Raw genomic sequence first — 27,335 nt, 5'->3', positions numbered from 1 at the left:
GCTTAGACGCTACCTCATCTTAGAGTCCCAGAGTGAGAAACTAGATTTTCGTAGCTCGTTTCATCTCTGCAACAGCTCTGAGGTATTTCCTATTTGAGCTCTGAGGTCTAAACTTGGGATTATCAGGTTTAAAGTCAGCACTGTCTGACTCTCTGAAACTTCACAGAAGCAGTGAGTTTCCTGAAGGACAGGCTTGCCAATTTTTTTCAGTCAACCACCTTTAGCAGTATGTGCGGTCAGGGCCGGCCCACCCTCCGAGACTCTTCTGCTGGTGAGAAGCAAAGTTACAGGGAACCAGGCAGAGGGCCTTCTCAGTAGTGGCGCCCGCCCTGTAGAACGCCCTCCCAGCAGTTGTCAAGGAGATAAAGAATTACACAACTTTTAGAAGACATCTGAAGGCAGCCCTGTACCAGGAGGTTTTTAATGCTTGATGTTTTTATTATGTTTCTAGATATGCCGTAAGCCACCCAGAGTGGCTGGGTAAACCCAGCAAGACGGATGGGGTATAAATACTATTATTATTATTATTATTATTATTATTATTATTATTATTATTAGACAGTGAGGTGGGGTGACCACCTCGGGTTGTGACAGGATCCATAGGGGTAGCAGATCCTGATGGAAATCTTTATTCCATCCTTGCTTCTGGTGTGGATCTTTGCTCACCCCCTCTTCCCTAGTGGGGAGGGGGCGCCATTTTGTGGTTCACCTCAGGTGCCAAAATGTGTGCCGGTATTAGTAGGTGATCACGTTTATTTTCAAAAGTTTCACAGTCTGTAGTTGGCGAATGTTAAAAGGCACAAGAAAAGGCTGGGATTCTTTTGACCAGTTACCCAAACCACTGAAGGACTTTCCTGTGAGGAATTATTCATTGCTGGGGGGTTTTCTAGAAAAGACACAGCTACCTTCCTGGAACCTGAGACAACAGCTCCATATAACTGCCGAGGACCTCATATTTTCTAGGGACCATTGCACAGCTTGGTTCAGCAGAGAGGTCCAGCGGCAGACAGCAAACAGCCTGCATTTTCATTACGGAGCTGCCTTTGTGTACATTAAGGGCAGGGGTTTGTGTGGTGGGTTGCCAGCTCCTAGGCGTCTTTGCGTTGGAGAAAGAGATTTATTGCATACTTGAATCAGAGGGGAGTGAGAGGGTCTGCTTTGTGTTCTTTTTTGTGTGTGTTTGTGTGTTTTTTTATTTGAGTGGTTTTGAAGAAGGGAGAGCATGCCATAGCACATAGTTTGCAGCACTCAGGATGACGACAGCAGGACTTTGCGTGCCTTTTTATCACTGCTGCCGACAGGGCTAAAAATGAGTGCCTGAGCAACTGACAGGCTAAACCCTCATCAGTTCACATCAAATCCAGAGAAACAGGATTTATTGGGACCGGGGAGAGAAATCTTCCCAGGCTGCATCTGTGCTACATTGAAGGCCATCATGTGCGTCTTGGGTCAGGAAACAGAGAGTCTCCTACTGTGGATGTAACAGACCATATTTTTGGCTACCCACTCAGTTGTTGTCCTTTTAGGGGCATCTTAGAAGATCTCTGGCCCCATGTGGAAGAAATTAAATAATGGTGCGAGATGAAATCCCAGATTGCCTCACAGATGCAGTCCCAGAATTCTTCACAGGCAGAAGCAGTAAAAGGTAAAGGGACCCCTGTGCTTCCAGTCGTGACTGACTCTGGGGTTGTGGCGCTCATCTCACTTTATTGGCCGAGGGAGCCGGCATACAGCTTCTGGGTCATGTGGCCAGCATGACTAAGCTGCTTCTGGCGAACCAGAGCAGCGCACGGAAACGCCGTATACCTTCCCGCCGGAGCGGTACCTATTTATCTACTTGCACTTTGGCGTGCTTTCAAACTGCTAGGTGGGCAGGAGCTGGGACAGAGCAACGGAAGCTCACCCCATCACAGGGATTCGAACCGCCGACCTTTTGATTGGCAAGTCCTAGGCTCTGTGGTTTAACCCACAGCGCCACTCAAATAGGTGTCGAACCCCGGAGTCCTTTCCCATTTCTCAAAGCACTGCTCCTTTACAGAAAAGGAGAGAAGATGTGCTTCCCATGGTTTCTGTCTGGGATTCCAGATAGAGATAATGGTTAGGGTTGCCGTATTTCAATAAGTAAAAACCAGGACACCCTCAAAGTAGGTGTTGTTGTTGTTTAGTCGTTTAGTCGTGTCCGACTCTTCGTGACCCCATGGACCAGAGCACGCCAGGCACTCCTGTCTTCCACTACCTCCCGCAGTTTGGTCAGACTCATGTTTGTAGCTTCGAGAACACTGTCCAACCATCTCGTCCTCTGTCGTCCCCTTCTCCTTGTGCCCTCCATCTTTCCCAGCATCAGGGTCTTTTCCAGGGAGTCTTCTCTTCTCATGAGGTGGCCAAAGTACTGGAGCCTCAGCTTCACGATCTGTCCTTCCAGTGAGCACTCAGGGCTGATTTCCTTAAGAATGGATATGTTTGATCTTCTTGCAGTCCATGGGACTCTCAAGAGTCTCCTCCAGCACCATAATTCAAAGTAGGTGTGCTCCCCCCCTTTTTTTACAAGAATGCCCCCCCAAAAGAAGAAGAATCGATTTTTCAATTGACTTGCCTAAGATCCAGGGCAAAGCGCTGCGTTTCGGAAATTCCTCCCGGACATCAATTCTGCCTTTGAAATCCTGAAAATGTCCGGGAAAATCCGGACATATGTGAACCCTAAAAATGGGAAGAACACTTCCTCTCATTTTCTGGTGTTCCAGACCTCTCTCGGGACTGCCCAGGTTGTCTTCTTGCCCTGTCACATCACTACATTGGAGACACTGTGCGCCCCTTGAACGATCAGAAAACAGCACAATTCGGACCCTATCTTGCTGCCGGTGACATCATCAGTGGTGTTTCAGGTTCTGAATTCCCACCCCAAAGTAAGGCACCAATCCCCTTTGCCTGGCTGCTTTTGCGGCATTGGCTCCTCCTCCTTTGCAAGTGCAGTGGTACCTCAAGTTACAACCGCCTCAGGTGACAAAAGCTTCAGGTTACAAACTCCGCTAACCTGGAAGAGTTACCTCGAGTTGAGAACTTTGCCTCAGGATGAGAACGGAAATTGTGTGCCAGCAGCGCAGCAGTAGCAAGAGGCCCCATTAGCGAAAGCACGCCTCTAGTTAAGAACAGTTTCAGGTTAAGAACGGACCTCCGGAACGAATTAAGTTCGTAACTAGAGGTACCACTGTAATGGGAATGGCAGGCAGGAAGGGGGAGAAGGAAGGAAGGAAGGTTCTTTCCCTAACCCTTTGCTCCTTCCTCTTTTCATCATCTGCCTTCGCCTTTCACCTACTTTCTTGTCACAAAGCACACACACACACTCTTGCCAACCCCCATTCTTGGAAGATTGCTATTGTGAGCTGTGCCAGAGAACTTCCATTGAGAGCGAAGGCCCAGTTCATAACACTGGGGCAGTTTACAAATGTGTCATATTTGTATTTTGGATTAAGCAATTACAGAGTTCAGCAGGATCACTGGTGTGAACCGGCAAAGCACTACCGAGGCTTCGCTCTGCTTTTAAGCCCTTTGATGCAGCATTCCATCCTTGCCCTTTCTAAAATCAGCATCTGTTTCTCAGCTGCTTCATGCTATGGTTTGTTAAGGGTTGTTGGGAATTGCAACTCTGTGAGAGGTAAACTGCAATGCCCAAAATTATCTGAGGGAAGGACGACGCTAGTTTAAAAGTGTACACATCTTAATTCTCAGATTAGTTGCTTCCATTCAGTCTTGGCCTGGGGATTCCTGGTTTGGCTTGTCATTGCTGGTGGGCTTTTAAATTACAGTGGTACCTCGGGTTAAGAACTTAATTCGTTCTGGAGGTCTGTTCTTAACCTGAAACTGTTCTTAACCTGAAGCACCACTTTAGCTAATGGGGCCTCCTGCTGCCGCCGCGCTGCTGGAGCACAATTTCTGTTCTCATCCTGAAGCAAAGTTCTTACCCAGAGGTACTATTTCTGGGGTAGCGGAGTCTGTAACCTGAAGTGAATGTAACCTGAAGCATATGTAACCCGAGGTACCACTGTATGTACTTTTCTCTTTGTAGCCGGAGCCACATTATCATCATCACAATTGTATTATCACAATAAAACAAATGAACAAAGACCGAGTAACTAATTAAAGGGCTGAAAGCTAAGTGAACTGAGACTTTTGCTGAACATGACTTCTGAGTAAACGCATGTTTGGATCTTGCCCTTAGGCTTTGCGGGATTGTTATGGGGAATATAATGCCCAGTGGAACTATTGTTTGAATTCTGCTTCTGTCAAGCAGTAAAACGCCCTGAGGTGGAAGCAAACTATTTCAAATTCTGAACGTGACAACTGAATTTTGACTGATGCTGATTGGGAACCTGTGCCTTTTTCAGTCCCTGTGCCGTTTTCAGTAGCTGGGTGGTTCGGTTTTGGATGCCAAGTGATGGCGTGCCAGTTTCCCATTTAAGGATGGATTGCCAATCATTGAATGGCTATATTTGTATCCTCAACTGATGTGATAGCGATGAGAACCAGCAGTTCTCATAATTTCCTTTGTTTTTCTGTGGTCTCTTATTGAGGTACCTAATCCTAATTGCTTATAGTAGTCTATCCTTTTGAGAAACCTGAAGGCAATTATTAAACTATGGATCCAAAATGTTGTGTACTGAAGTTCTCACCATGGGCCAGCAGGGGGATACTGTAGATAGTTATGCAAATGAAGGATCGAAAGTGACGTTCAGTGATTGGATAGTTTGTATGCAAATGAAGGATCAAAAGTGACGTTCAGTGATTGGATAGTTACAGAAAATGGTTACTGTTGCATTCTAGTGGAGCTCTATATAAGCAGGCTGACTGAGCTCGTCAGTTCAGTTCTGTTCCAGCTTACAAATAAAGATCTGCTTTGGAAGAATCGCTGTGTCGTCTGATATGTTCGCCCACAACTTAACACAAAATATCTCATGAAAGACACATTTTAACCCCCCCCCCAAATAATAACACACTAATCCCTAGCTTTCCTGATTCAGCTTTAAAATAAGTTGTTGCAACACTTCTAAACAAGGCTCAGAGACATGTTTGGCAAGTAAGAGTTGCTACAAAGAACATCTCTCTATCAACTGTTGGAATTGGAGTGCAACTCAGTTTGCTGAGATACAGTATAGGGTTTGCAAGAGGTTAAGACAGACTGCGTAGGACAGGCTTCCTCAACCTTGGCCCTCCAGATGTTTTGAGGCTACAATTCCCATCATCCCTGACCACTTATCCTGCTAGCTAGGGATCATGGGAGTTGTAGGCCAAAAACATATGGAGGGCCGAGATTGAGGAATCCTGGAGTAGGAGACCTCCAACTTCCTAGACTGTCTCAGTATATTTGATCTTGTGCTGTGCAGAATGGAAATCTCAGGTTGCATCATCCCCCACTTCCACTCTCCCACCTCTCTTTGGACCTCAACACAAGGTCATCTGGGATCTAGCTCTCCTGAGAACAAAGGGGGAAGTGTGGGTGCCTTTGTTTCTCCAACTAAGTTAGTTAGCTAGGCTAGGGATCTTCTCTATCCAAAATATCTATGTCCAATAACGAAACCATATTTCTTATTTTCCCATTAAAAGTCTCGGTGCGATTGCTTGTTCCTCCAAGGTATTTCTCTACAGAAATTCAATTGTTGATGCCCATAAAGTGGATATGCTGTCATGCACCTCCCTCTCCAAATGCACCATATAGCTTGAATAGGTAAGGAGATGCTATTGATAGCAAGGGGAAATAACAGAACAGGCAAGGACAGTTGGAGAACCTCCCATAGCTGATCCAGATGGGGAATAGACCTAACTCAGTGGCAGAACATCTGGTTTGGATGCAGAAGGTCCTGGTTTGATCCCTGGTATCTCCAGATACCCCTGGAAAAGACTCCCTGTATGAAACGCTGGGCAGTCAGTGTAGAGTCTATTGAGGGAGAAGAACCAAGCGGTCTCTTTTGGCAGAAGACAGCTTTCTTTGTAACTATCTCAGATGACTGCCCTCTCCCTTCCTTAAATTACAGTATTCAGTGATGGATTTGGAAGCCAAAGTATTTCTCAGGGTTTGGGTTTGTTTTTGTTTTTGCTTAATTTCTTTCCCCAAGTTTTACTTATTTGGCAGAAGAGTTAAGAGAGGCCAATGCAACAAGACCTTTCCAAGACTGCATGATGTGCCAAAATAAACAGGGCTGTGAGCCAGCAGGATGAAGCCTATGGAACAGAACCAAAAGCTCTGGACTAGGCAATGGGAACAAAGGCTATTCCTCGGTGCAAGAGAATCAGCCTCAGCCGACGATCCCGCTTCACTCCGCCCGGAAGTCTGAAGGGAATGGGAGGCAGTAATGTTATACAGACACCTGGTGGCTTGTGACACAACTTGGAGGACAGAAGCCAGACAGCTGCTGCCACCAGAAAGATGGGGACAGAGAAACCGCTTTCTATTCCAATTAGAAAAGCAAAAAAATAGAAAGCAAAAAAGGGATTATGGAAGCCAAAGGGGAACTGGAAGGGCCAGCCATTCAATTGCCTTATAGTTTTCTTCCTTTACAATGGTTGAAAGGATTCCCTCTCTCTTCTTTCTTGTTTCTGCCTTCCCAAAAGCCTAGAGGTGGATAACACTACTTATGCAGGACTGCTGCAATGGCCTTAAACAACAAGGAACAAGACTCCAAAGACAGATCTGCCAAATGTGGAAATCTGGACAAAGTTGTTGAGCTTTTCCTCGGACATTTTGCCAATTCAGCAAAAATCCGCCGGGAAGCCATTTCGCACCCTGATTCCCAGACGTATGGCAGCCCTACCAAAGGCACCCCCAAAATGTTTTGCTTCATGAACCCACATTTCAAGACATGCAGATCCTTCCCTAGATCTAGCCCTAGGCACATTAAAAAATAAATTACAGGAAAACGCGTTCCAAAGCTCATAATGTAAAATCCCAGAGGCAATTTGGGCTGCTCTACGGTGCCACCTGTTGCCACATGTTTATAACACAGTTACAAAAATATACGGTAATTACAGGTAGGTAGCCGGTTGTTGATACTTCTTTCGGGATTGATTGGCAGAAGAAATATCAACAACCTCAGATATGCAGATGACACAACATTGATGGCAGAAAGTGAGGAGGAATTAAAGAACCTTTTAATGAGGGTGAAAGAGGAGAGTGCAAAATATGGTCTGAAGCTCAACATCAAAAAAACGAAAATCATGGCCACTGGTCCCATCACCTCCTGGCAAATAGAAGGGGAAGAAATGGAGGCAGTGAGAGATTTTACTTTCTTGGGCTCCATGATCACTGCAGATGGTGACAGCAGCCACGAAATTAAAAGACGCCTGCTTCTTGGGAGAAAAATAATGACAAACCTAGACAGCATCTTAAAAAGCAGAGACATCACCTTGCCAACAAAGGTCCGTATAGTTAAAGCTATGGTTTCCCCAGTAGTGATGTATGGAAGTGAGAGCTGGACCATAAAGAAGGCTGATCGCTGAAGACTTGATGCTTTTGAATTATGGTGCTGGAGGAGACTCTTGAGAGTCCCATGGACTGCAAGAAGATCAAACCTCTCCATTCTTAAGGAAATCAGCCCTGAGTGCTCCCTGGAAGGACAGATCCTGAAGCTGAGGCTCCAGTACTTTGGCCACCTCATGAGAAGAGAAGACTCCCTGGAAAAGACCCTGATGTTGGGAAAGATTGAGGGCACAAGGAGAAGGGGACGACAGAGGATGAGATGGTTGGACAGTGTTCTCAAAGCTTACAGCATGAGTTTGACCAAACTGCGGGAGGCAGTGGAAGACAGGAGTGCCTGGCGTGCTCTGGTCCAGGGGGTCACGAAGAGTCGGACATGATTAAACGACTAAACAACAACAGCCATGTTGGTCTGCCATATCTGAAGAAGTGTGCATGCACACAAAAGCTCATACCAATAACTAACTTGGTTGGTCTCTAAGGTGCTACTGGGAGGATTTTTTTTATTTTGTTAAAAATGTAATTGACAGTCTAGCTGAGCCCCGGGGACTCAAAATCAGAGAGTGTACAAACTGTGTAAGTGGATGTCAAGCATCCCAGCCTGCTTCCTCTTGAGATCCCTTTATATTCCCTTTAACTAGGAATGGCTCTTGACTCTCCTGTACTTTTAAGAGGCAGAAATTGTACACACATGATACACATTCACAAAAGCAGATTCCCCCAGACTTCTATGAAACAGAGTCTCTCTCTCGTTCATTCGCTCTGAAAAACTCTCAGATAGTTTCCTGGGGCCTTTGCTGTTTCTAGAACTCTGGGCTTAATTATAGTCTCCTACTTTCTGGCAGATGTCATCCTGTTTGTTTTGCTGGGCTCAATATTTGGCTGTAGCCATGATGGTATGAAAGCATTTCAGCCCTCTCGTTTTTCATCTCTTCTACCCTACCAAACCACATGCTGGGCAGAAAAAGAATTTTATGGCAAAACTTGATCCACACGATTGTGGGAGACAAACATTTCCAGAGCAAGGGATGGGGAAGGAAAAATATCAGAGGACCTCAGCAGATCCTTAGGTAACAGGACTGATTTAGAGTTGCAACATGTTTTACTGCCCTAAGAAATAATACTAACAATACCACTCCTCCTCCTACTAATAGTAATATATTACAGTGCTCTTTTACTAAAAGCGCTCAGAGAGGCATGTAGCATAATAATAAAGCCTGCATAATATCTATAAGACTACAAGGCACAAACAATTTCTAAAAGCAATAGAAAAACAATTTCTGAATCATGGCTGGAATGAGATGACCCAGTTTGTTCTGGAATGAATCATTTCAGTCCTCCAGAGAGGCTCACTTTCAACTGCATATGACTCAGAACCTGATAGATAACCGCAGACATTTTAGGATTTTGGGGCCCTCAAAGAATGGATACTGGGTGGGAAGTCTCTGGGTCAGGGGCAACGACTAGTCCCCCACACTGAGGGGGCCTGAGGTCACATGACATCACATACAAGTCATGCGCCCCTCTACATCTTCCACCCCTGCCTGGTGGCGGCGGGCTGTGGGGGATGGCAGCCCCTTCAATAATGGGGGGCTCACCCCCCTAGCCACAAATATTGAAGGAGCTGAAGCCCTTTCTGCCCCCTATAGTTGGCGCCCCTGCTGTGGCTCAATTCAGACTTTAGCTGAAGGACAGTCCTTTGCAGAGACTGCTACATGCATGAAGATGGGAGAAAACTGTTATGTACTGAAGTTCTCAGCCTGGGCCAGCAGGGGGATACTGTAGATAGTTTTCACTCAGGTCCGCGTATGCAAATAAGGAATTGAAAGTGACGTTCAGGGATTGGATAGTTACAGAAAGTTGTTACTGTTGCTTTGTAGTTGAGCTCTATATAAGCAGGTTGGCTGAACCCTTCACACCAGTTCTGTTCTGGCCTGTGAATAAACAAGAGCTGTTTGAAGAATCACTGTCTTGTCTGATATGTTCACCCACAACTTAACAAAAACAAAGAGGGCCACAGGTGGAAAGAACACTGTAAGACCTGCTCAGAAATGAAATAAGCTGAAATTCCTTGAAACAGGACCCAAGTGCCTTACCAGGAAGGACTGACTTGGGTTGCTATTGGCTGATGTTGAAGTCAGCGGATGTCTAACTAGAAAGCCCTTAGAGCTTTTTCTGTCTCTAAGACGTGTTGATACAAAGAAAGTGCAAGTAAGAAAAACAAGCAGATATTTAGAAAAGGTAATGACAACCGCCTGTTGAGGAGGAAGCAAAGGAAGGGCTTAGCAGAGAACAAGTCTGTGCTGCCCTCAGATGCTATCAGGAAGTTATCCTGATATCAGGGTAGTGTTCAATTCCTCTCTACCAGCTAAGGATGCAGATTACATCTCTATAAAGCTATCTAATTGGGACCAAGCCATATACAGCTATTTAGGACACGAATGACACGTCTCTGATCTTTCCCCCCGCTGATATATATCTCTGTTTTAATTGTTTATCCAGCACTAATAGTTAGCTCTTCCAGGCTAACCTGTTCAGGAGACTTCACTGCCCTTCTGTGACACAGAACTTTCCCAGGCTTAGCAAGCAAAACTCAAGCAGTGTACCACTAAGAGGGCAAAAAAAGTAATGGCTGCTATAGCAATCCTATGCATATTTACTCAAGGATAAATCCTACCAAACTCAATGGGACTATACTATTAAAACGACTACCGTTTACCCCTGTTCAAGCACCAAGAATTATCCTATATTATACAGCCTATAGTATGTGTTATTGCCCCAGCTCTATTCATTATTTTCATTGCCATGATCCTACACTTTGTCGAAGGGAAACTCCCCACCGGAGTAGAAATCATATATCGAACAGATGGAAAGCTCTTCAATCTGAGCAGGCTGAAAGCAAAGAGTAAGGTTACTGTAACTTCCATCTTAGAGCTTCAGTATGCTGATGACAACGTAGTGTGCACACGCTCAGAGGATGACCTCCAAACCACCCTAAATATCTTTGCAGAAGCTTACGAAAAGCTTGGCCTATCACTCAACATCCAAAAAACCAAAGTGCTGCACCAACAAGTACAAAGCAACCCCTCTGCAGCGCCACAAATCCCATTCAATGGTGTAACGCTGGAAAATGTTGATCACTTCTCCTACCTAGGCAGTTATCTCTCCACAAGGGCCAACATTGCGGCTTTCTCCCGATTGAAGTGCAGTGTGTTTGAGGACCGGGACATTCACAGGGAAACCAAAATGCTTGTTTACAAAGCTATTGTACTACCAACCTTACTATATGCTTGTGAAACATGGACCACTTATAAACGCCATCTCCAACTCCTTGAAAAATTCCATCAACGGTGTCTCCAACATTTTTTACACATGCTTGGGAAGACAGGCAAACTAAAATCAGTGTACTGGAAGAAGCAAATATCACCAGTGTTGAAACAATGATTCTTCAACATCAACTTCATTGGACTGGTCATGTTGTGTGGATGCCTGATCATCATCTTCCAAAGCAACCAATCTATTCTGAACTTAAAAATGGAAATCGTAATGCTGGTGGTCAACAAAAGAGGTTTAAAGACTGTCTCAAGGCAAATCTTAAAAAATGTAGTATAAACACTTACAACTGGGAAACACTGGCCTGCGGGCGCTCTAGTTGGAGAACAGCCTTTACCAAAGGTGTCATGGGCTTTGAAGACACTCGAACTCAGGATGCAAGGGAGAAACATGCTAGGAGGAAGGCACGCTTGGCAAATCCACACTGTGATCAACTCCTGCCCGGAAACCAATGTCCCCACTGTGGAAGGATGTGTGGATCCAGAATTGGCCTCCATAGTCACTTATGGACTCATTGTTAAAACCGTGTTTATGGAAGACAATCTTACTCAGCTACGAGTGATCGCCAAAGAAGAAAGAAACACAAGGAAGAATGAAATAAGCCATGGGCTGGGTTGGATACCAAAAAGGCATAGTTGGCTTACTAGAACCCTGACAAGGAGCATCCCATACTGTGACATGTTGTTGCAGGTCCCACTTCTAAATCTGAACTGTGTAAAATACCAAATACACTGACTGAACTACAAGAAATCAGCAGCTGTATTCCTAGCAGAGGAAAGCCTTCTGACTTTGCACTGCAACCACAGTGTGATAGTCCCTCTTCTGGTGATACCGTAATGCAAGCCTGTCCTCAGCTGTCCTTTTCGGGAAGTGAGAGGGAAGAACCAAAGGCTGTGTTCAGAACTTCCTTATCCAACCCCGACAGTGGAGCCAAGGATTTCATTTCCCTATTACTAAATTGAAGAACTCCAGTCACTGAGAAAGGGTTGAAGAGCTCCACACAGACTTCCTATTTACAATTCATGGACTCTTCTGTGCACTGGTGAAAGCGATGACGTGTCCAAGGCCGGCTCTACCATTAGGCAGAGCGGGGCAGTTGCCTCAGGCAGCAGACGGAGGAGGGTGAAAGTAGCAGCATCAGGCAGATCCGCCTCCTGGCCATTACCCTTGAGGCCTTCTTTGGCCATTCACTCCTGTTCCAGACATGAGCTTATGGTGTGCCACAGCCTGGGCCAGCCCCAGCCCCCATGCAAAAGTATATACAGTTGTACCTTGGTTCTCGAACAGAATGCGTTCTGGGAGTCCGTTCAACTCCCAGAACCGTTCGAAAACCAAGACGCGGCTTCCGATTGGCTGCAGGGGTGTGCTGCAGCCAATCAGAAGCCACAGACGTTTGGCTTCCGAAAATCATTCGAAAACTGGAACACTCACTTCCGGGTTTCCATCGTTCGGGAACTGATTTGTTTGGGAGCCAAGGAGTTTGAGATTCAAGATACGACTATATATATAGAGAGAGGTTTCAAATTGAACAGGGTACACCGTGAGTCTGGTTTGTGCGTCTATTTCATCCTTTAGTGCAGCTGTCTCTCTGTCATTGATGCATCAGCTTAGATTTCTGAAATGATATATAATGAAATGAAAAAGACGTTTAAAATAACCTTTGCAAAAAAAAACCCAGAAACTTTTCTTTTGGGAATTATAGGAACAGAACTACCTAAAATGTATAGAAACTTATTCATGTATGCTACTACAGCGGCAAGAATGTTACTTGTCCCAAAATGGAAAGAAGCAGAAGTCCCAGCGAAAGAAGAATGGATACAAAAACTTATGGATATGCAGAAATGGTGAAACTTACCGGAAGAATAAAAAATCAAGATAACAATTTTTAAATAAAAGAATGGAAATGGTTTATTGAATATTTACAGATAAATGATAAACAGATAAAAACATTGGCAGGATTATTGTAATAACTGGCAGTTTCATAAGAGTATATATTTAAAGAAGATGAATAATTAATTTGGATATGCAGATGATGTTAAAAACAAATTTAAGGAACGGCAGAAAGAAGGGGAAGGAAGTCAAGCTTTGAAATGTTAAAATGATAGTAAAATTAGTGCAATGTATAAAATTAGTGAAATATATAAACTTGAAAAGTATAAATAAATAAACTCTCTTTCTCTCTCTCTCTCTCTCTCTCTCTATATATATATATATATATATATATATGATTTCTGAAATTGAAGGGGGTTGGATTCTATAATTCTTGCTCAACCTTGAGCCACCCAAGATATTGTTGGACTACAACTCCGATCATCCTTGACCCCTAGTCCTTCCCGCTAGGGATGATGGGAGTTGTAGTCTTGTGGTGGTGAGGCTCTCTAAGGTTGAGCTTTTCCTATCTCTAGGTTCGCCACGGGGAGAGAAGCCACTTCCGGCAGCCGTCTGAGGGCGAAGGCCCACTTCCGCCCGGACGTTGGGTGCTTCTCAGCTGCTTCCGGGGATCTAAGATGGCGGTGGCGCTGTCGCTGCCGCTCGCAGCGGAAGGGTCTCCCTAAGTCATGGCGGACTGAACGGCGGCGGCTCGCCCCGGGGAAACGGGCTACCTCGTCCCATGCCCACCCAGGTTGGGTGTGAGGGGGTCCGGGGGGGGAAGCGGGGCTCGCCTGGGCCGTGTGTCGCTGCAGGAGGGAGAGGGGAAGGTTTCCGTGGCGGTGGAATGGGCGCTGGTTGCTGGGGGCGAGTTGGGTTGCTAGGGCCGCGCTTGCTGGGTTGGGAGGGAGAGAGGGGGAGAGGGTCCCTCGGCCGCTTAGTGGGGCATCGCCTGCATCTGGGAGCTCCCTGCCTATGGAGATCAAGCAGGCGCCTTTGCCTTCACTCTTTCTGCGACGCCTGCTGAAATAATAATATTAATAGTAAAAATAATAATAAGAAGAAGATTTATACCTCGCCCATCTGGCCGGGTTTCCGCAGCCACTCTGGGCGGCTCCCAACAGAATATTAAAAACACGATAAAACATCAGACATTAAAGACTTCCCAATACAGTGGTACCTCGGGTTACATACGCTTCAGGTTACAGACTCCGCTAACCCAGAAATAGTGCTTCAGGTTAAGAACAGTTTCAGGTTAAGAACGGACCTCCAGAACGAATTAAGTACTTAACCCGAGGTGCCACTGTATATTGCTTGAAATATGATGCCTTTCACTTTCTCCCCCCACCCTGTTGTTACTGGTTCAGAATATTATATGCTGCTCTAAAAGGTTCAGCTGGGGAGATGAAGGTGGTCAGTCTGTGGACTGATAAAAACCATGATTTACACCAGGGGTAGGCAACCTAAGGCCCATGGACCGGATGCGGCCCAATCACCTCAATCCAGCCCGCGGACAATCTGGAATCAGCGTGTTTTTACATGAGTAGAATGTGTCCTTTTATTTAAAATGCATCTCTGGGTTATTTCTGGGGCATAGGAATTCGGTCATTTCTTGCCCCCCCCCAAAAAAAAATATACTCCAGCCCACCACATGGTCTGAGGGACAGTGGACTGGCCCACGGCTGAAAAAGGTTGCTGACCCCTGGTTTACACAGCGTTCATTTAAAGGAGGCGGTGGGGGGGGGGAGCTGTAGGATTTTCTCTGATTCCTTTCCACTCTCTTAGTCCAGTCTAAGATGAGCCACATGCACCGTTGTTCTTAGTCCTGGTGCAAGAGATCCTTTAAACTGGAGACGCCAGGGATTCACAGCCATTGTCTGAAAAAGAGACAACAGTTTGGGTGAATTCTCCCATTGGCTCTTTACAGCTTAGCGTCCCTTAAAGGTTTTCCCTTGACACATCTCATACAGCTGAGCATGAAGGTTTGAGTCAGACAGACAGAGGTGGGGGTAACATGAGTCTTGTTTGCAAATGCATTGATTTGTACTTTAAAATGTTTGGGGCCTTTGGGCTTCCTTAGTTGCTTTTTTAGTGAGATTCTCACCCTTGTTTCTGATGGTTCTGCAGTTCTGCTTCCCTGGCGAGGCACATGGAAGTTTCATCCCAACCCCCCACAGAAGACGCAGCCTGCACTGGTCCCAGTTGTTAAATGAATTCCGTGTCACCCACCTCAGTGCAGTACTTAAGCCAGGATGAGCTGCGCCACTCAGACGGAAGGCAACTCTTTAATCCCAGGTCCAGCAGTCAAGGGGGGAACTACCCAGGGCTCTTCCCCGGAGGGGGTGCCGCACGCAGCCAACATAGTGAGCCTGACGAAGTGGACAAGATCAAAAGCAAGCTCTTCTCTGTCTGGAACAATGTGAAATATGGTGAGTCAGACTTACGGTTGTTGCATGGAAATTAAGGGAAATAATCCTCCTTCTTGTTAGTCCACCACTTGACAAGTTTAAATAATGTTTGTGCTTCCTTTAAGAGGGAAAACCCCACCAAAGGTGGCATACAATTAAATTACAGAATCGTACAATTATAAAAAATATTAAAAGCTAGAAAAATGAACCATAAACTTCTAGCCCCAATATTTCAAAATATAGTAGCAGTTTCTGGTTTTAAGTCAGAACAAAAAGGGGGGTAGTGGTTGGATTCTCTTTTTCAACAATGCATCCTTATCTTAAAAAAATGAACAATTGAAAATTGTTTATTGAGAAAGCTTTGTTAGCCACTAATCATCGATGTCTAAAATCTTAAACCACAAATTAAACATGTATGCATCTCAATTGTGTTTTAATCAGGTTTTTAACTTAACGTTTATTTTATTTTTTAATATTTTAAATAGTTGTTCTGACCTATTTTTGTTTTATTGTTTTTAAACCACTTTGAAGATGTTGTTTTTTTGCAATCAAGTGGTATATACATTTTATGGAATTAAATACTAAATTGGCAATGTGCTAGTTTTAGCCTACAGTGACATAGAAGGTATGGCTCTGGGAGTACTCAGTAGAATTATTAGCACTTGGCTTTGTATGATTTTGGGAGACCCAGGATATCCCCAGATTTCAGTGTCATAAGGCTTGTGGGTAGCTGTTGTCTTTGAGAATCAAGATGGTCCCAAACTTCAAGACAATTTGTAGCCTGCACTCTTGAGAGGCCTGATTCTCATGTTGCCCTTTGTCTTGTTGTGCCATGAAGTGACTTCCTTTATTTGGCACAACTCGTCATGCCATGGAGTGACTTCCTTTGTTTGTGCTGCAAGAGCTCCTCTGAAATTCCTCCATATGTTGAGATCTGGAATTCTGCCATGTCCTCTGGGATATGGCAAATCTCCAGGTCTTGCAACAAAAGCATTCATTCATTGACAAAAGGCACTTTCATGCCAAGCTTACCCCAAATCCCTGTTAGATTTGGAGGCTGAGCACAGGCTTTTGATATGTCAGTAGTTGTTTCTGAGAACAGCTGCCAAGTGTGTTTTTACGAAAAGAGCAGAGAGCAAATGTGTGTAGGAGGCTTACACACCTTGAACAAATATGGCTAGCCTTACTGGTCATGGGGTGGGGAAGATAATATGATTTGGAGAGCAGGTTCTACTTCTGTTTTCTTGTCATCTTGTCATTAGCCTCTGCTGGGCTAATAAAGCTGTCACCTCTTGCATGCTTTTCTGGTTGGTTTGAGAACACCTCCCCTGCCAGCTTCTGCTTCTGCATTAGCTCCTTGGATCATGGCTGTGGAGAGTGAATGTGAGCACCGATCTATCTGGGTTGGTGAAAATGTCCTATTAAATTCTACTTACAACACTGATTGTGTGTTTTGTGTTTACAGATAAGGATTTCATCTCTTACCCCATGGCATTTAAAAACTAATCCAAGAGGCAGGGGTGGGGTTGGAGAGATTTAGTTCTGCTTTCTTTTTGTGTAATGTTTAACTTGATTGCTTTATTCTGGTGATGGGAGCAGAAATCCACCGTATCTTCTCTCCCTGTATTTTCTCCTGCACTAAGAGCACCTGCTTTGTATGATTCCAGGTAGCTTCTCTTGTCAGGAATGAACAGGGGCAATTTGGATGGGGTTGCTTTTAATCTGTAGTTGAGGGGCTGAAAAAAATAAAACATTTATAGTGCTCTTTCTACACCTGAGCACTGAGCTTCAGCACATTGTAGAATTCCCCATTGCAGGCACATGCTGGCCAATACTTTATCTGATCATTTAAGTATTTATAAATCACACTTCTGTAGTAGTAGTAGTAGTAGTAGTAGTAGTAGTAGTAGTAATAATAATTAATAATAATAATTACAAGCCGGTGTTCACCATACAAAAGATACAATCATAAGAATGTCAATAAAGCATCAGCAAAAACTTCCATAAGTTGTGGTTGGTTAAAAGAAAATTCTCATTTCAAAGGCCTGTCTAAATAACACCAGCTGAGATTTAACAAAGATGTTGCATGTGCAGAACAAGATCTGTTCATGCAGGCTATTCTTGGAGAAATGCTCCCAACTACAGCCATGCATTCATGCACGTGAAGACTGAGGTGAATGTGAGAACGCAAGCTGCAGTAAATAACATTTGAGGGGTGGCTTCTAGTGCATTGGTGGGTGTTTATTGGTGGAAGGCAACGTCTTAAGCAGAAGTGTGCAGGGAAAGGTGTTCCCTCTGCAGATTGTTCTGCAGTCAGGGTGGGTGTGGGGAGTTCTGCCACTGGAGGCCACTGGTTTGGAGGTTAGGTCAAGCCTGGATCTCTGTACCAATCCGCAGGAAGGAAGTGGAGGCCCAGTGTTGAATGCCACATGGTTTGTAACAAACCTACCTGTCTCCTTTTCCTCCCGAGGTTGGACGGTCAAGACCAAAACTAATTTCAGCAAGCTTTCCCCAGTCTACCTCTTTGGACACATCTACCGCTTTGAACGTGAAGGTGAGTGGCTTGGGAGGCAGGGTGGAGGGGATTCCCAGAACTTGGGTTCATTTTCGTTTTACGTTCCTTCATGCAACCTCTGCCTGCCTCTTCCTCTGACCCCCAACAAGACACTATTGATTTGGTGTAAAATCCCTCAGTCGATGACAATGGATGCATTTCTGAAAGAGGCTGCCAATCCTCTTAGCAGTGCAGGAGTATGGATAGGAGATGGCAACTTTGAAGATCAAGGCCAAGAAGTCCTTTCATGCCGGCCCTTTGTTGCGTTTCTCTCTCTGCCTCTTCTTTATCTTGGATAGCCAAGGAGGGATTACAAGCCCTTTATTTCCTTAACGTTTGAGATGTATAGCGTTAATTCAATTTGTTCTGGTCCTTATTCATTTATTCTAACTACTTAGATCAAGCTTCCTCAAACTCCAGATGTTTTTGGCCTACAACTCCCATGATCCTTAGCTAGCAGGACCAGTGGTCAGGGATGATAAGAATTGTAGTCTCAAAACATCTGGAGGGCTGAGTTTGAGGAAGCCTGACTAGGATGAAGAGGATTATCTTGACAGTATAGCTAGAGAAAGAGGGCGGGGGACTGGATCTGCCAACAGATCCTTTGTGGGCCAGATTTGACAAGTGGACATGGTCACTCACCTGATGATCATCTGATGTCGCAATGACATTAGGGCAATGTTTCATTGGTCCAGCTGTTGTTGGACTACAACTTCCATCATCCCTGACCACAGGTTTGTGAAAAACCGCATTAGGGGACAGGTACTCTGAATTGTCGGGACTTGGTGAGAGCCCTGTTGGGAACTGTCTGACTGCCAGTAGCACAGCCAACCTAGCCAATGCACAATCAGGACTTTGGGACTCAAATTTGTGCACCGGCAGCTACAGCTCCACCTGCCCATAAGATGTCAGGTGCAGGGCAAGTGAGCATAGTTGGGGGAAAACAGCCTCACAGGCCAAGCTGAGACCTGTGCCGGGCCTGAACTCCCCCATCCGTGAGCTAGAGGGTCTCCCTGTAAATATGGCTGGGGGCGTTGTGATGCACAAAGGAAAAGTTCTGCCTCTGGGCTTGCTTGTGTGCTGCTGTTGGCTGGGCCTCTTCCTGACCGATCTCTGTTCTGCCTTGCAGAGGATGTGGAGTGCTTTCAGAAGGACTTTGCCTCACGCATCTGGCTAACCTACCGACGGGAATTTCAGCAGTTAGAAGGCACTATGTGGACCACTGACTGTGGCTGGGGCTGCATGCTGCGCAGTGGTCAGATGCTGCTGGCTCAGGGTCTCGTCGTCCATTTCCTTGGCAGAGGTGAGAGGCACAGCTCTGTGTGCGACATGTCGTGAGGGGATCCCTCTTGCCCGCCCCATCCCATTCCCCTGTCCCATCTTAAAGCATGCATTCACGCATGCAGGTATCTGTAGTGTGCCCCAGAATCACAGAGCGTCCCAAAGAGCCATCTAGACTGAACAGCCCCTCCTCCCATTGCACCTGACACCCCACCCCAAGATCAATAATTGAAGGAGAGTTGAGCAGTGGAAAAGTTTTTTGCAGAACAAATAGCACTACGAGTTGTGCATAGTTGATTTCACTAGCAAAGCCAAAAGGCTCGGGCCACCAGATTCAACCGCCATCCCAATCAAAATGTAAGGTAAAGGGACCCCTGACCATTAGGTCCAGTCGTGGCCGACTCTGGGGTTGCGGCGCTCATCTCGCTTTATTGGCCGAGGGAGCCGGCGTACAGCTTCCAGGTCATGTGGCCAGCATGACTAAGCCGCTTCTGGCGAACCAGAGCAGCGCATGGAAACGCCGTTTACCTTCCCGCTGGAGCGGTACCTATTTATCTACTTGCACTTTGACGTGCTTTCGAACTGCTAGGTTGGCAGGAGCAGGGACCGAGCAACGGGAGCTCACCCCGTCGCAGGGATTCGAACCGCCGACCTTCTGATCGGCAAGTCCTAGGCTCTGTGGTTTAACCCACAGCGCCACCCGCGTCCTAATCAAAATGTAGGCTATAATTATTTGCAGTCTTGAGCAAGTGAAACGGCCTTGCATTTGGGATGCTTCAATGTTTGGGTGGTTAATGGGAATGAAGGGTGCCCAAGTCCTTAGCCCGCTTTTTGGTTTTCTGTTCCACTTTTCAGATTGGACCTGGTCAGATGCCCTTTATACCCCCAGTTTGGCGGAGATGGAGCCCATGAAAGCCACCCCTCTGCCCTGTCCCAGCACAGCTAACCTGCGCCAGGTCCCACCTATCCCTACTGACAGGAGCAGGGGACCCTGGGAGCTGCAGGCCCCTAGGCGCACCTGCAGTCCTGATGAACTGGAAAAGGAGCGCTACCACCGGAAGATTATCTCATGGTTTGCTGATCGGCCTCAAGCACCCTTTGGAATTCACCGTTTGGTTGATCTGGGGCACAGTTCAGGGAAGAAAGCAGGGGACTGGTATGGGCCTTCTATTGTAGCCCACATAATCAGGTGAGAGGTGATAAGACACAAGAAATGATTTGACACCCAGGAAATAAGTGGGGGTAGGGGTGTTAGATTTTGGCACATTCTCACCAGGCATATGTGTGCAATGGGGTGGGCCGAATTGCCAGCTCTGATCAGGAGACCTATATTTGTTGTCAAAGCTCATTTGCCACGTGTTTTTGCCAATTATTGCATGGCTATGCTTAGTGCACCAGACAAACCAAGATGCTCGGCCAAGAATATTTAGTGTTTCAAGATTTGGCAGTGCAAAGGCTTTCCAATCTACAGAACATCCAGAACTGGCCTGCCTCTGCCACCCCATTTTGACTGGGGTGTGGATCATCTCACTGCATATGGCATCAAGGCAATTCAAAGTTTAAGCCATGAGAACAGGCAAAGGTTTTATCTCGTGAATGGGGCTGTGAGACCACAGCGTTAAAATTCAGAGACAAGTCTTGGCCTGCTGCCAAGGTTTGCAATCAAAGGAGAATATGTGTCCCTCCAGAATGTTAAATTGTGTATTTCTGCACTGTGTGTGTATGTGTTCCTGACCCAGAAGTTTCAGCAAAAGGAACAGTCGGTCTTTTCTGCCTGCTTCCTTCCTTCCTTCCTTCCTTCCTTCCTTCCTTCCTTCCTTCCTTCCTTGATCCAGCAGTGTTTAGTCAGTGGGAGGGGCACAGATTCCAGCCTGCCTACTGCCTTTGAGTCTTTAGCACTTTGGCGTTGTTGTTGTTTGTATTGGGGGGGGGGGGAGTTTGAGGGAATTTGCCAAGCGTCAAAAGCAAAGGAGCCTTGAAGCTGACAGATGGGCTGTTCTGCTGCTCCACTTCCTTTCCTGACCTCGGAAGCTAGAAATCCATAAAGGTAAAGGTACCCCTGCCCGTACGGGCCAGTCTTGACAGACTCTAGGGTTGTGTGCCCATCTCACTTAAGAGGCCGGGGGCCAGCGCTGTCCGGAGACACTTTCCGGGTCACGTGGCCAGCGTGACAAAGCTGCATCTGGCGAGCCAGCGCAGCACACGGAAACGCCGTTTACCTTCCCGCCAGTAAGCGGTCCCTATTTATCTACTTGCACCTGGGGGTGCTTTCGAACTGCTAGGTTGGCAGGCGCTGGGACCGAACAATGGGAGCGCACCCCGCCGCGGGGATTCGAACCGCCAACCTTTCGATCGGCAAGCCCTAGGCGCTGAGGCTTTTACCCACAGTGCCACCCGCGTCCCTAGAAATCTATAGCTTCTTCCTTTTGTCCTCAATCCTCTGGTGGTGGTCTTGCAGGGATGAGGCTGGCTGGAGAGTGGGGTCGGGAGGCAACACTGTGTCCAACTAAAGTGCACCTTCTCCCCCCTGCAGGAAAGCAGTGGATTGCTGTTCGGAAGCAGGCAACCTGGCGGTGTATGTGTCTCAGGACTGCACAGGTAAAAGGAGCTGAAGGGGGGTGGGGGGTAAGCAGCCCTGCCTGTAGTTCATGAAGCACCTGGGAGGTCATAGCCCAGGTAGCTGGGCTGAGATCCCCTTGGCTGCAGGACCTGAATTCCTTGCTCTGCTGCTTCCCATAGTGTACAAAGATGATGTGGCCAACCTGGCCAATAGAAGCAAAGACAGGACCGCGTGGGACCCTGCTGCCGAATGGAAAGCAGTCATCATCCTGGTGCCCATGCGGCTAGGGGGAGAGACGTTTAACCCCGCCTACGTGGACTGTGTTAAGGTGACTTGGGAATAGGTGTGAGGTGGACTCTGGGACTCAAATGGGCACATCCTTGTTGGAATCCAGGCTGGTGCCTCATTCTTCTCCCAAGCCAGGAGCAGGAAAAGAGAGGCGGACATGGTGGGGAATGCTCTTTGGCTCTATGGGACGTGGGTGGCGCTGTGGTCTAAACCACGATCCCCTTGGGCTTGCTGATCAGAAGGTCGGCGGTTCGAATCCCCACGACGGAGTGAGTTCCCTTTGCTGTGTCCCAGCTCCTGCCAACCTAGCAGCTCGAAAGCACGCCAGTGCAAGTAAATAAATAGGTACCACTGTGGCAGGAAGCTAAACAGCATTTCCGTGCATTCTGGTTTCCGTCACGGTGTTCCATTGTGCCAGAAGAGGTTTAGTCATGCTGGCCACGTGACACGGAAAGCTGTCTGTGGACAAACGGCGGCTCCCTCGTCCTGAAAGCGAGATGAGCGCCGCAACCCCATAGTTGCCTTTAACTGGTTAATCCAGGGGTCCTTTACTTCTTTGGCTTTATGGGATAGAATAGAAATGTAAAAGTTCTTTAAGGAGGACCGTGTCCATTCTGTGGAAGGAAGGGTGGGGTGGGAGGTTCCTTTGCTGTGTAACGATGGCCAAGTTGTGTAGCCACGACAGAGAAACTGCCTCTCATGAATGCAGCTACTCCAGAAGAGCAGTGAATTAAACATGTTTGACTACTTGCCTGCCCACCCAAGTGCACTTACCAGTTGCATTCCTCTTGCCCTGCGTAATGCTCAAAGTGGGTGGTAGTGTTTGGTGTCTCTCCTGTTCATTCTGCATCAGGGCATACCACAGAGTAGAATCACAGACTCATGGAGTTGGAAGGAACCACCAGGGTCATCTAGTCCAACCCCCTGCAATGCAAGACTCTTTTGCCCAACATGGGGCTCAAACCGATGACCCTGAGATGAAGAGTATCATGCTCTACCAACTGAGCTATTTGTTTCCTTCCGTCACTGGGTGACCCCTTGGAAAGGGAGCTGGTCGAAGGTGGTGTGATTTAAGTTCCTTTGTTGTGCAGGAACTTCTGAGGCTGGATTTCTGTATTGGGATCATTGGAGGAAAACCAAGGCATTCCCTGTACTTCGTTGGATATCAAGGTAATAGACTTCATTGCTGAGGTGCAGAAATGTCTGGTCTCCCCTCTCCTCCTCCAGATGTTGGGTTATTACGTGCTGCTTTGCTTTTCCCCAACAAGGGCAGGCACCCCAAATTCTCCACCAAAATGCTTCACCAAAATTGTTTGCATGACATTCATCTATTTCTGTAATTTGCATACATTTTCATCCATACTTGGTCACTCATATGCTCAGCATGGACCAAAATGCAATTGCAGAAGTTACTGAATGTACGTTAATATGCAGAACGTTGCCATTTTTGTTATTGTCGTTGTTTCAAACATTGGAACTCGAACATCGCAAACCCGGAAGTAGGTGTTCCGGTTTGCAAACTTTGCCTCAGAAGCTGAACATCTGGTGCGGCTTCTGATTGGCTGCAGGATGCTCCTTAAGCCAATCAGAAGCCGTGCCTTGGTTTCCCAATGTTTCAGAAGTCAAACAGACTTCTGGAACGCATTCTGTTTGAAAACCAAGGTACGACTGTAATGATAAGCCAGATTCTCAGCATTCCTTACTGTCAGATTCTGCAAAACGTTGTGATGGGTTTTAAGATGCCAGTTGTGGTGTAGGGCCACCATCTTGCTACTCAGCTGCCTTTGCAGTCTTAGTTCTTAAAACCAGTGGAAGGAACGCCACCCCCCCTTTCTCTCACCTAGTTATCAGCAGCTCCAAGTGAGCTTACTAAATTATGACCATTGTTTGCTCCTTTAATTTATGATAGCCATTCGTAAACATTTCCTGGTGGTGCACAGTCCCTTCCTCCCTCATACCCCCACCACACTCATTCATAAGACAAAATGATGTTGTTGTTTAGTCATGTCCGACTCTTCGTGACCCCATGGACCAACACACACCAGGCACTCCTGTTTTCCACTGCCTCCCGCAGTTTCGAGACCACTGTCCAACAATCTCGTCCTCTGTCGACCCCTTCTCCTTGTGCCCTCCATCTTCCCCAACATCAGGGTCTTTTCCAGGGAGTCTTCTCTTCTCATGAGGTGGCCAAAGTATTGGAGCCTCAACTTCACGATCTGCCCTTCCATAAGACAAGATAGGATCCATAACTGATCTCCCACTTCTCTTGTCTTCCAGATGACACACTTCTGTTCCTGGACCCGCATTATTGCCAGCTCTTTGTGGACACCACTAAGGAGAATTTCCCCCTGGAGGTAAGCAGCTGCTTAGAGCTCCAGGATGGCATGAGAGCCAATATGTATCATTGCACCTTAGGCACAACTGTGACAAAATAGTTAACCTTGCATCTGGTGTGGAGAGTTTACAGCTTAACTGCCAAAACATAAATGTGTTTTGTCGCTAAAAAGTGAGGAAGTATAATAGCCCTTTTAAGAGAAGTATGGTAAAAAGTAAGTAGTCAAAGCAAGAGCTGGTGTTACATTTCTGATGCTTACAGAAGGAACAAAACTGGGCAAGGCATATTTTCATCAGTGGAGTAAAAAACTAAAGGCATCTTAATTTTCCCTTAATTTTCCTCTGATACTTATGAATTCTCTACATGGAGGAGAAACAGGAGAATCATTGGGTCTATATGCTCCAGATGCATTTTCCAAACATGTTTTGAGATGCAGGGTGATATTGAAGGCTTTACTTGTGCAAGATAAATTCTCCACTTGATTTTCCTTCTTGGCTGAGATCAGACAGGACACACACACACACACACACACACCCACCCTGGTTGAACTTCAGGCACTTGGTGAATACTCTCTGAAATTTCAGCAGGCATTTTGAACAAGATTTTCTGACTTCATGGGTGATTTTAACTGATCTTTTGCAACCTCATTGTACACCACTTAGAAGCTACAGTGCTCAGTGGTGTATAAATTGGCGATACTAAATACATAGTCTCTGGGTCACCTTGATGTGAGACAGCTCTGTGAACGTCACGTTTTGCTGTATCCCCTTTTTCCAGTCCTTCCACTGCAACTCACCCCGGAAAACAGCCTTCAGCAAGGTGGATCCCAGCTGCACCATTGGCTTCTACGTCAGCCACAGAAGAGAGTTTGAGGGCCTGTGCGTGGAATTGACACAGGTGAGGGTTATGTTTGCCTTGAGGCAACTCCAAGCCCTGCCAGTGGGGCCAGCTTTGAATTGATGTGTGGATCTGAAAAAACACAACACTCCTAGGGTTTAGTGGGAGCAGGGTTTGCAGAATTCTGAAATGTGGAGATGTTGAGGGTGAGGATCTGGTTGAGGTGAATTGAGGCAATGATGGAAGTACAGTCGTACCTTGGAAGCCGAACGCCTTGGCACTTGTACATTTTTGCTCCTGAATGCTGCAAACCCGGAAGTGAATGTTCTGGTTTGCGAATGTTCTTTGGAACCTGAATGTCTGGTGCTGCTTCCGTGGCTTCTGATTGGCTGCAGGAGCTTCCCTGTTCCCTGTACATGGGAATTGTGAGCTATGTTTTTTCTCTCTGATGATAACTGACAGATAGGAAGATGTGCAGATTCTTTTGTACAGGGGTTCTACCACGAGGTGTAAGATCCCTGTAGTTCTTCCCTGTACTTGGACTGTCACGAAACAGAGAAGAAATAGACTCTAGCTATATTTTGTTCCGGCATAGAGACCTTCTCATGTTGTCTCTGCCTCAAGTATTCGGATTGTGCCAATTGTCCTCCTTTGTGTCTACTGCAGGTCCTCAATTCTGCGGCTGCCAAAGAGAAATACCCCATGTTCTCCATTGTAGATGGCTGCGCTCAGGACTATGGTTTAGAAGAGCTCTGTTCCCGATTCTCCCAGCAAACGGTGCAAGGGCAGCGGCCCAGCAAGAGGGGCAGGGCGAAAAAGGCAACCACAGAGGATTTTGTCGTCTTATGATCGCTGGCGAGGCAGCCCCAACACCACTGACATATTTATTTTTATTTATGTATATGCCTACGGCAGCCCTCTCCCTTTTTGATCCAGGAGAGAGAGAGAGAGAGAGTCCCTGTGTCACTCTTGCAGTGACTTGTCTTCTGCTACTCCAGCCTGTAGCAGTCAGGTAGCACTCCCTGCAAGAGGCTGCAATTGAAATGTCTTGTGGAGGTTACCAAACTCCTCGATCGTTAGGATGCTGCTAAAAGGAAGTCAAGACACTGGAATAAGCCTACAAGAACATGGGCAAGAGATATTGAGCACTGAAATGACTGTACAATGGCGAGAGCCAAGGCAGTTCGCAGTGAGGAGAGGGAAACCTTTAGCAAGGTGGTTCTGGGTTGATTTTCTAAAAGTAGCTTTCTGTCTATTCGACTGAGAGTTCAAGGCAACTTCATCAACTACACAGAGAACTCAGTCCTGAACTCAGGGCCAGGCTATTAACCCGTGCATTATTGCGCTCACGTTGAGGTTCTTTGCTACTCTGCTTGTGTGGTTGCTTCTCCCCATCAATTTGTTTCAGTGCACTCCATAGGCCCATAAAAGAAGAAGGAGGGGCACAGCTTGTCTTGTCTATTTTTTAATTGAGGTGTACGTATAGAGACAAATCTGTATTCACTTAAATTGAGGGATGAAGACTTTACAAGCTAGAGGTTGTTCACTGCTTAACAGGTGGCTGGGGAAGAACAAAAGAGACACAAGGCCTGTTTGGTTAATGATGTATTGGGTGGACTTGAATAATTAGTATTATGACATGGTTTCAAAGTGGAGAGGAAGATCTCCCTTTGGAAGGAGGCTAAGGAAGAGTGGAGGGGACAGTTCAGGTTAGTATCGGGTGAGAATAGGATTCCCTACAGAGATGCATCCCTGGGATAGATAGAGCCTTGCATATTGGTTGAGTGGTCTGTGGCAAAAGGGTATTAAACAACCACCTGTATACTTTACCCTGGAGACAGTTGCTTGAATTTCTCTTTCCCCTCCCTGCACTTCCTCCTGCCTTATCAGTCTGTCTTCAGCAGCTGCTAGAGCAAAGGTTAGACTGACAACTCTCAGAAGTGGGCTTGGGTGCTCTTCTGCTTTTCTTAACTCAGGTGTGTTTGTGGTCAGCTAGGTTTGCTGTGTGGATGACTCTGCTGGCAACCCAGACTCCCCCCTTCAGAGGCAACACTCCTCCTTCCAGATCTGTTTGATCAATAAAAGCTCTGCTCCAACAGGTGTAGCTTTTCATTGACCTGGCTACGACTCGGGAACCAGTTTACTGGCAAAAATCCTTGCTTCTCCAAACCAGAGACCTGGTCCAACCCCCTGTTCTTGTAGTGGCCAGTTAGATGCCCATAAACAGGGTACAAGCCAGCAGTGGAGCTAGGTGCTTGGACACCCAGAACGTCGCACATGCTGTGCACCCAGGGGTGGGGCGAGCCACCCACGGGGGCAGATCGGTGTGGCAGCAATCCACCTGGGGGATTTTGTCACACACACACCTAGGATGACAACTGGGGCGGACCTTCCTACGCCTCTGG

The 27,335-nt window shown here is 46.5% G+C and overlaps 1 protein-coding gene across 1 annotated transcript; it reads left to right on the top strand.

The window, feature by feature from the left end:
- Window positions 1-13,264: 13,264 nt before the first annotated feature.
- ATG4D (autophagy related 4D cysteine peptidase) lies at window positions 13,265-27,026 on the top strand. The gene is made up of 11 exons (XM_028712275.2): window positions 13,265-13,421; window positions 14,795-15,096; window positions 17,546-17,629; window positions 18,759-18,932; window positions 19,766-20,099; window positions 21,444-21,508; window positions 21,650-21,798; window positions 22,850-22,928; window positions 24,036-24,112; window positions 24,871-24,990; window positions 25,597-27,026. Exons 2-11 carry the CDS (start codon window positions 14,877-14,879, stop codon window positions 25,777-25,779), a joined length of 1,485 nt encoding a protein of 494 aa, XP_028568108.2. The 5' UTR covers window positions 13,265-13,421; window positions 14,795-14,876; the 3' UTR covers window positions 25,780-27,026.
- The last annotated feature ends 309 nt before the right edge of the window (window positions 27,027-27,335 follow it).

This window comes from Podarcis muralis, chromosome 17, assembly GCF_964188315.1.
Source record: "Podarcis muralis chromosome 17, rPodMur119.hap1.1, whole genome shotgun sequence".
Classification (NCBI taxonomy): Eukaryota; Metazoa; Chordata; class Lepidosauria; order Squamata; family Lacertidae; genus Podarcis; species Podarcis muralis.
The sequence above is the reverse complement of the archived record's forward strand: the minus strand, read 5'-3'. Positions and strand labels throughout refer to the sequence as shown.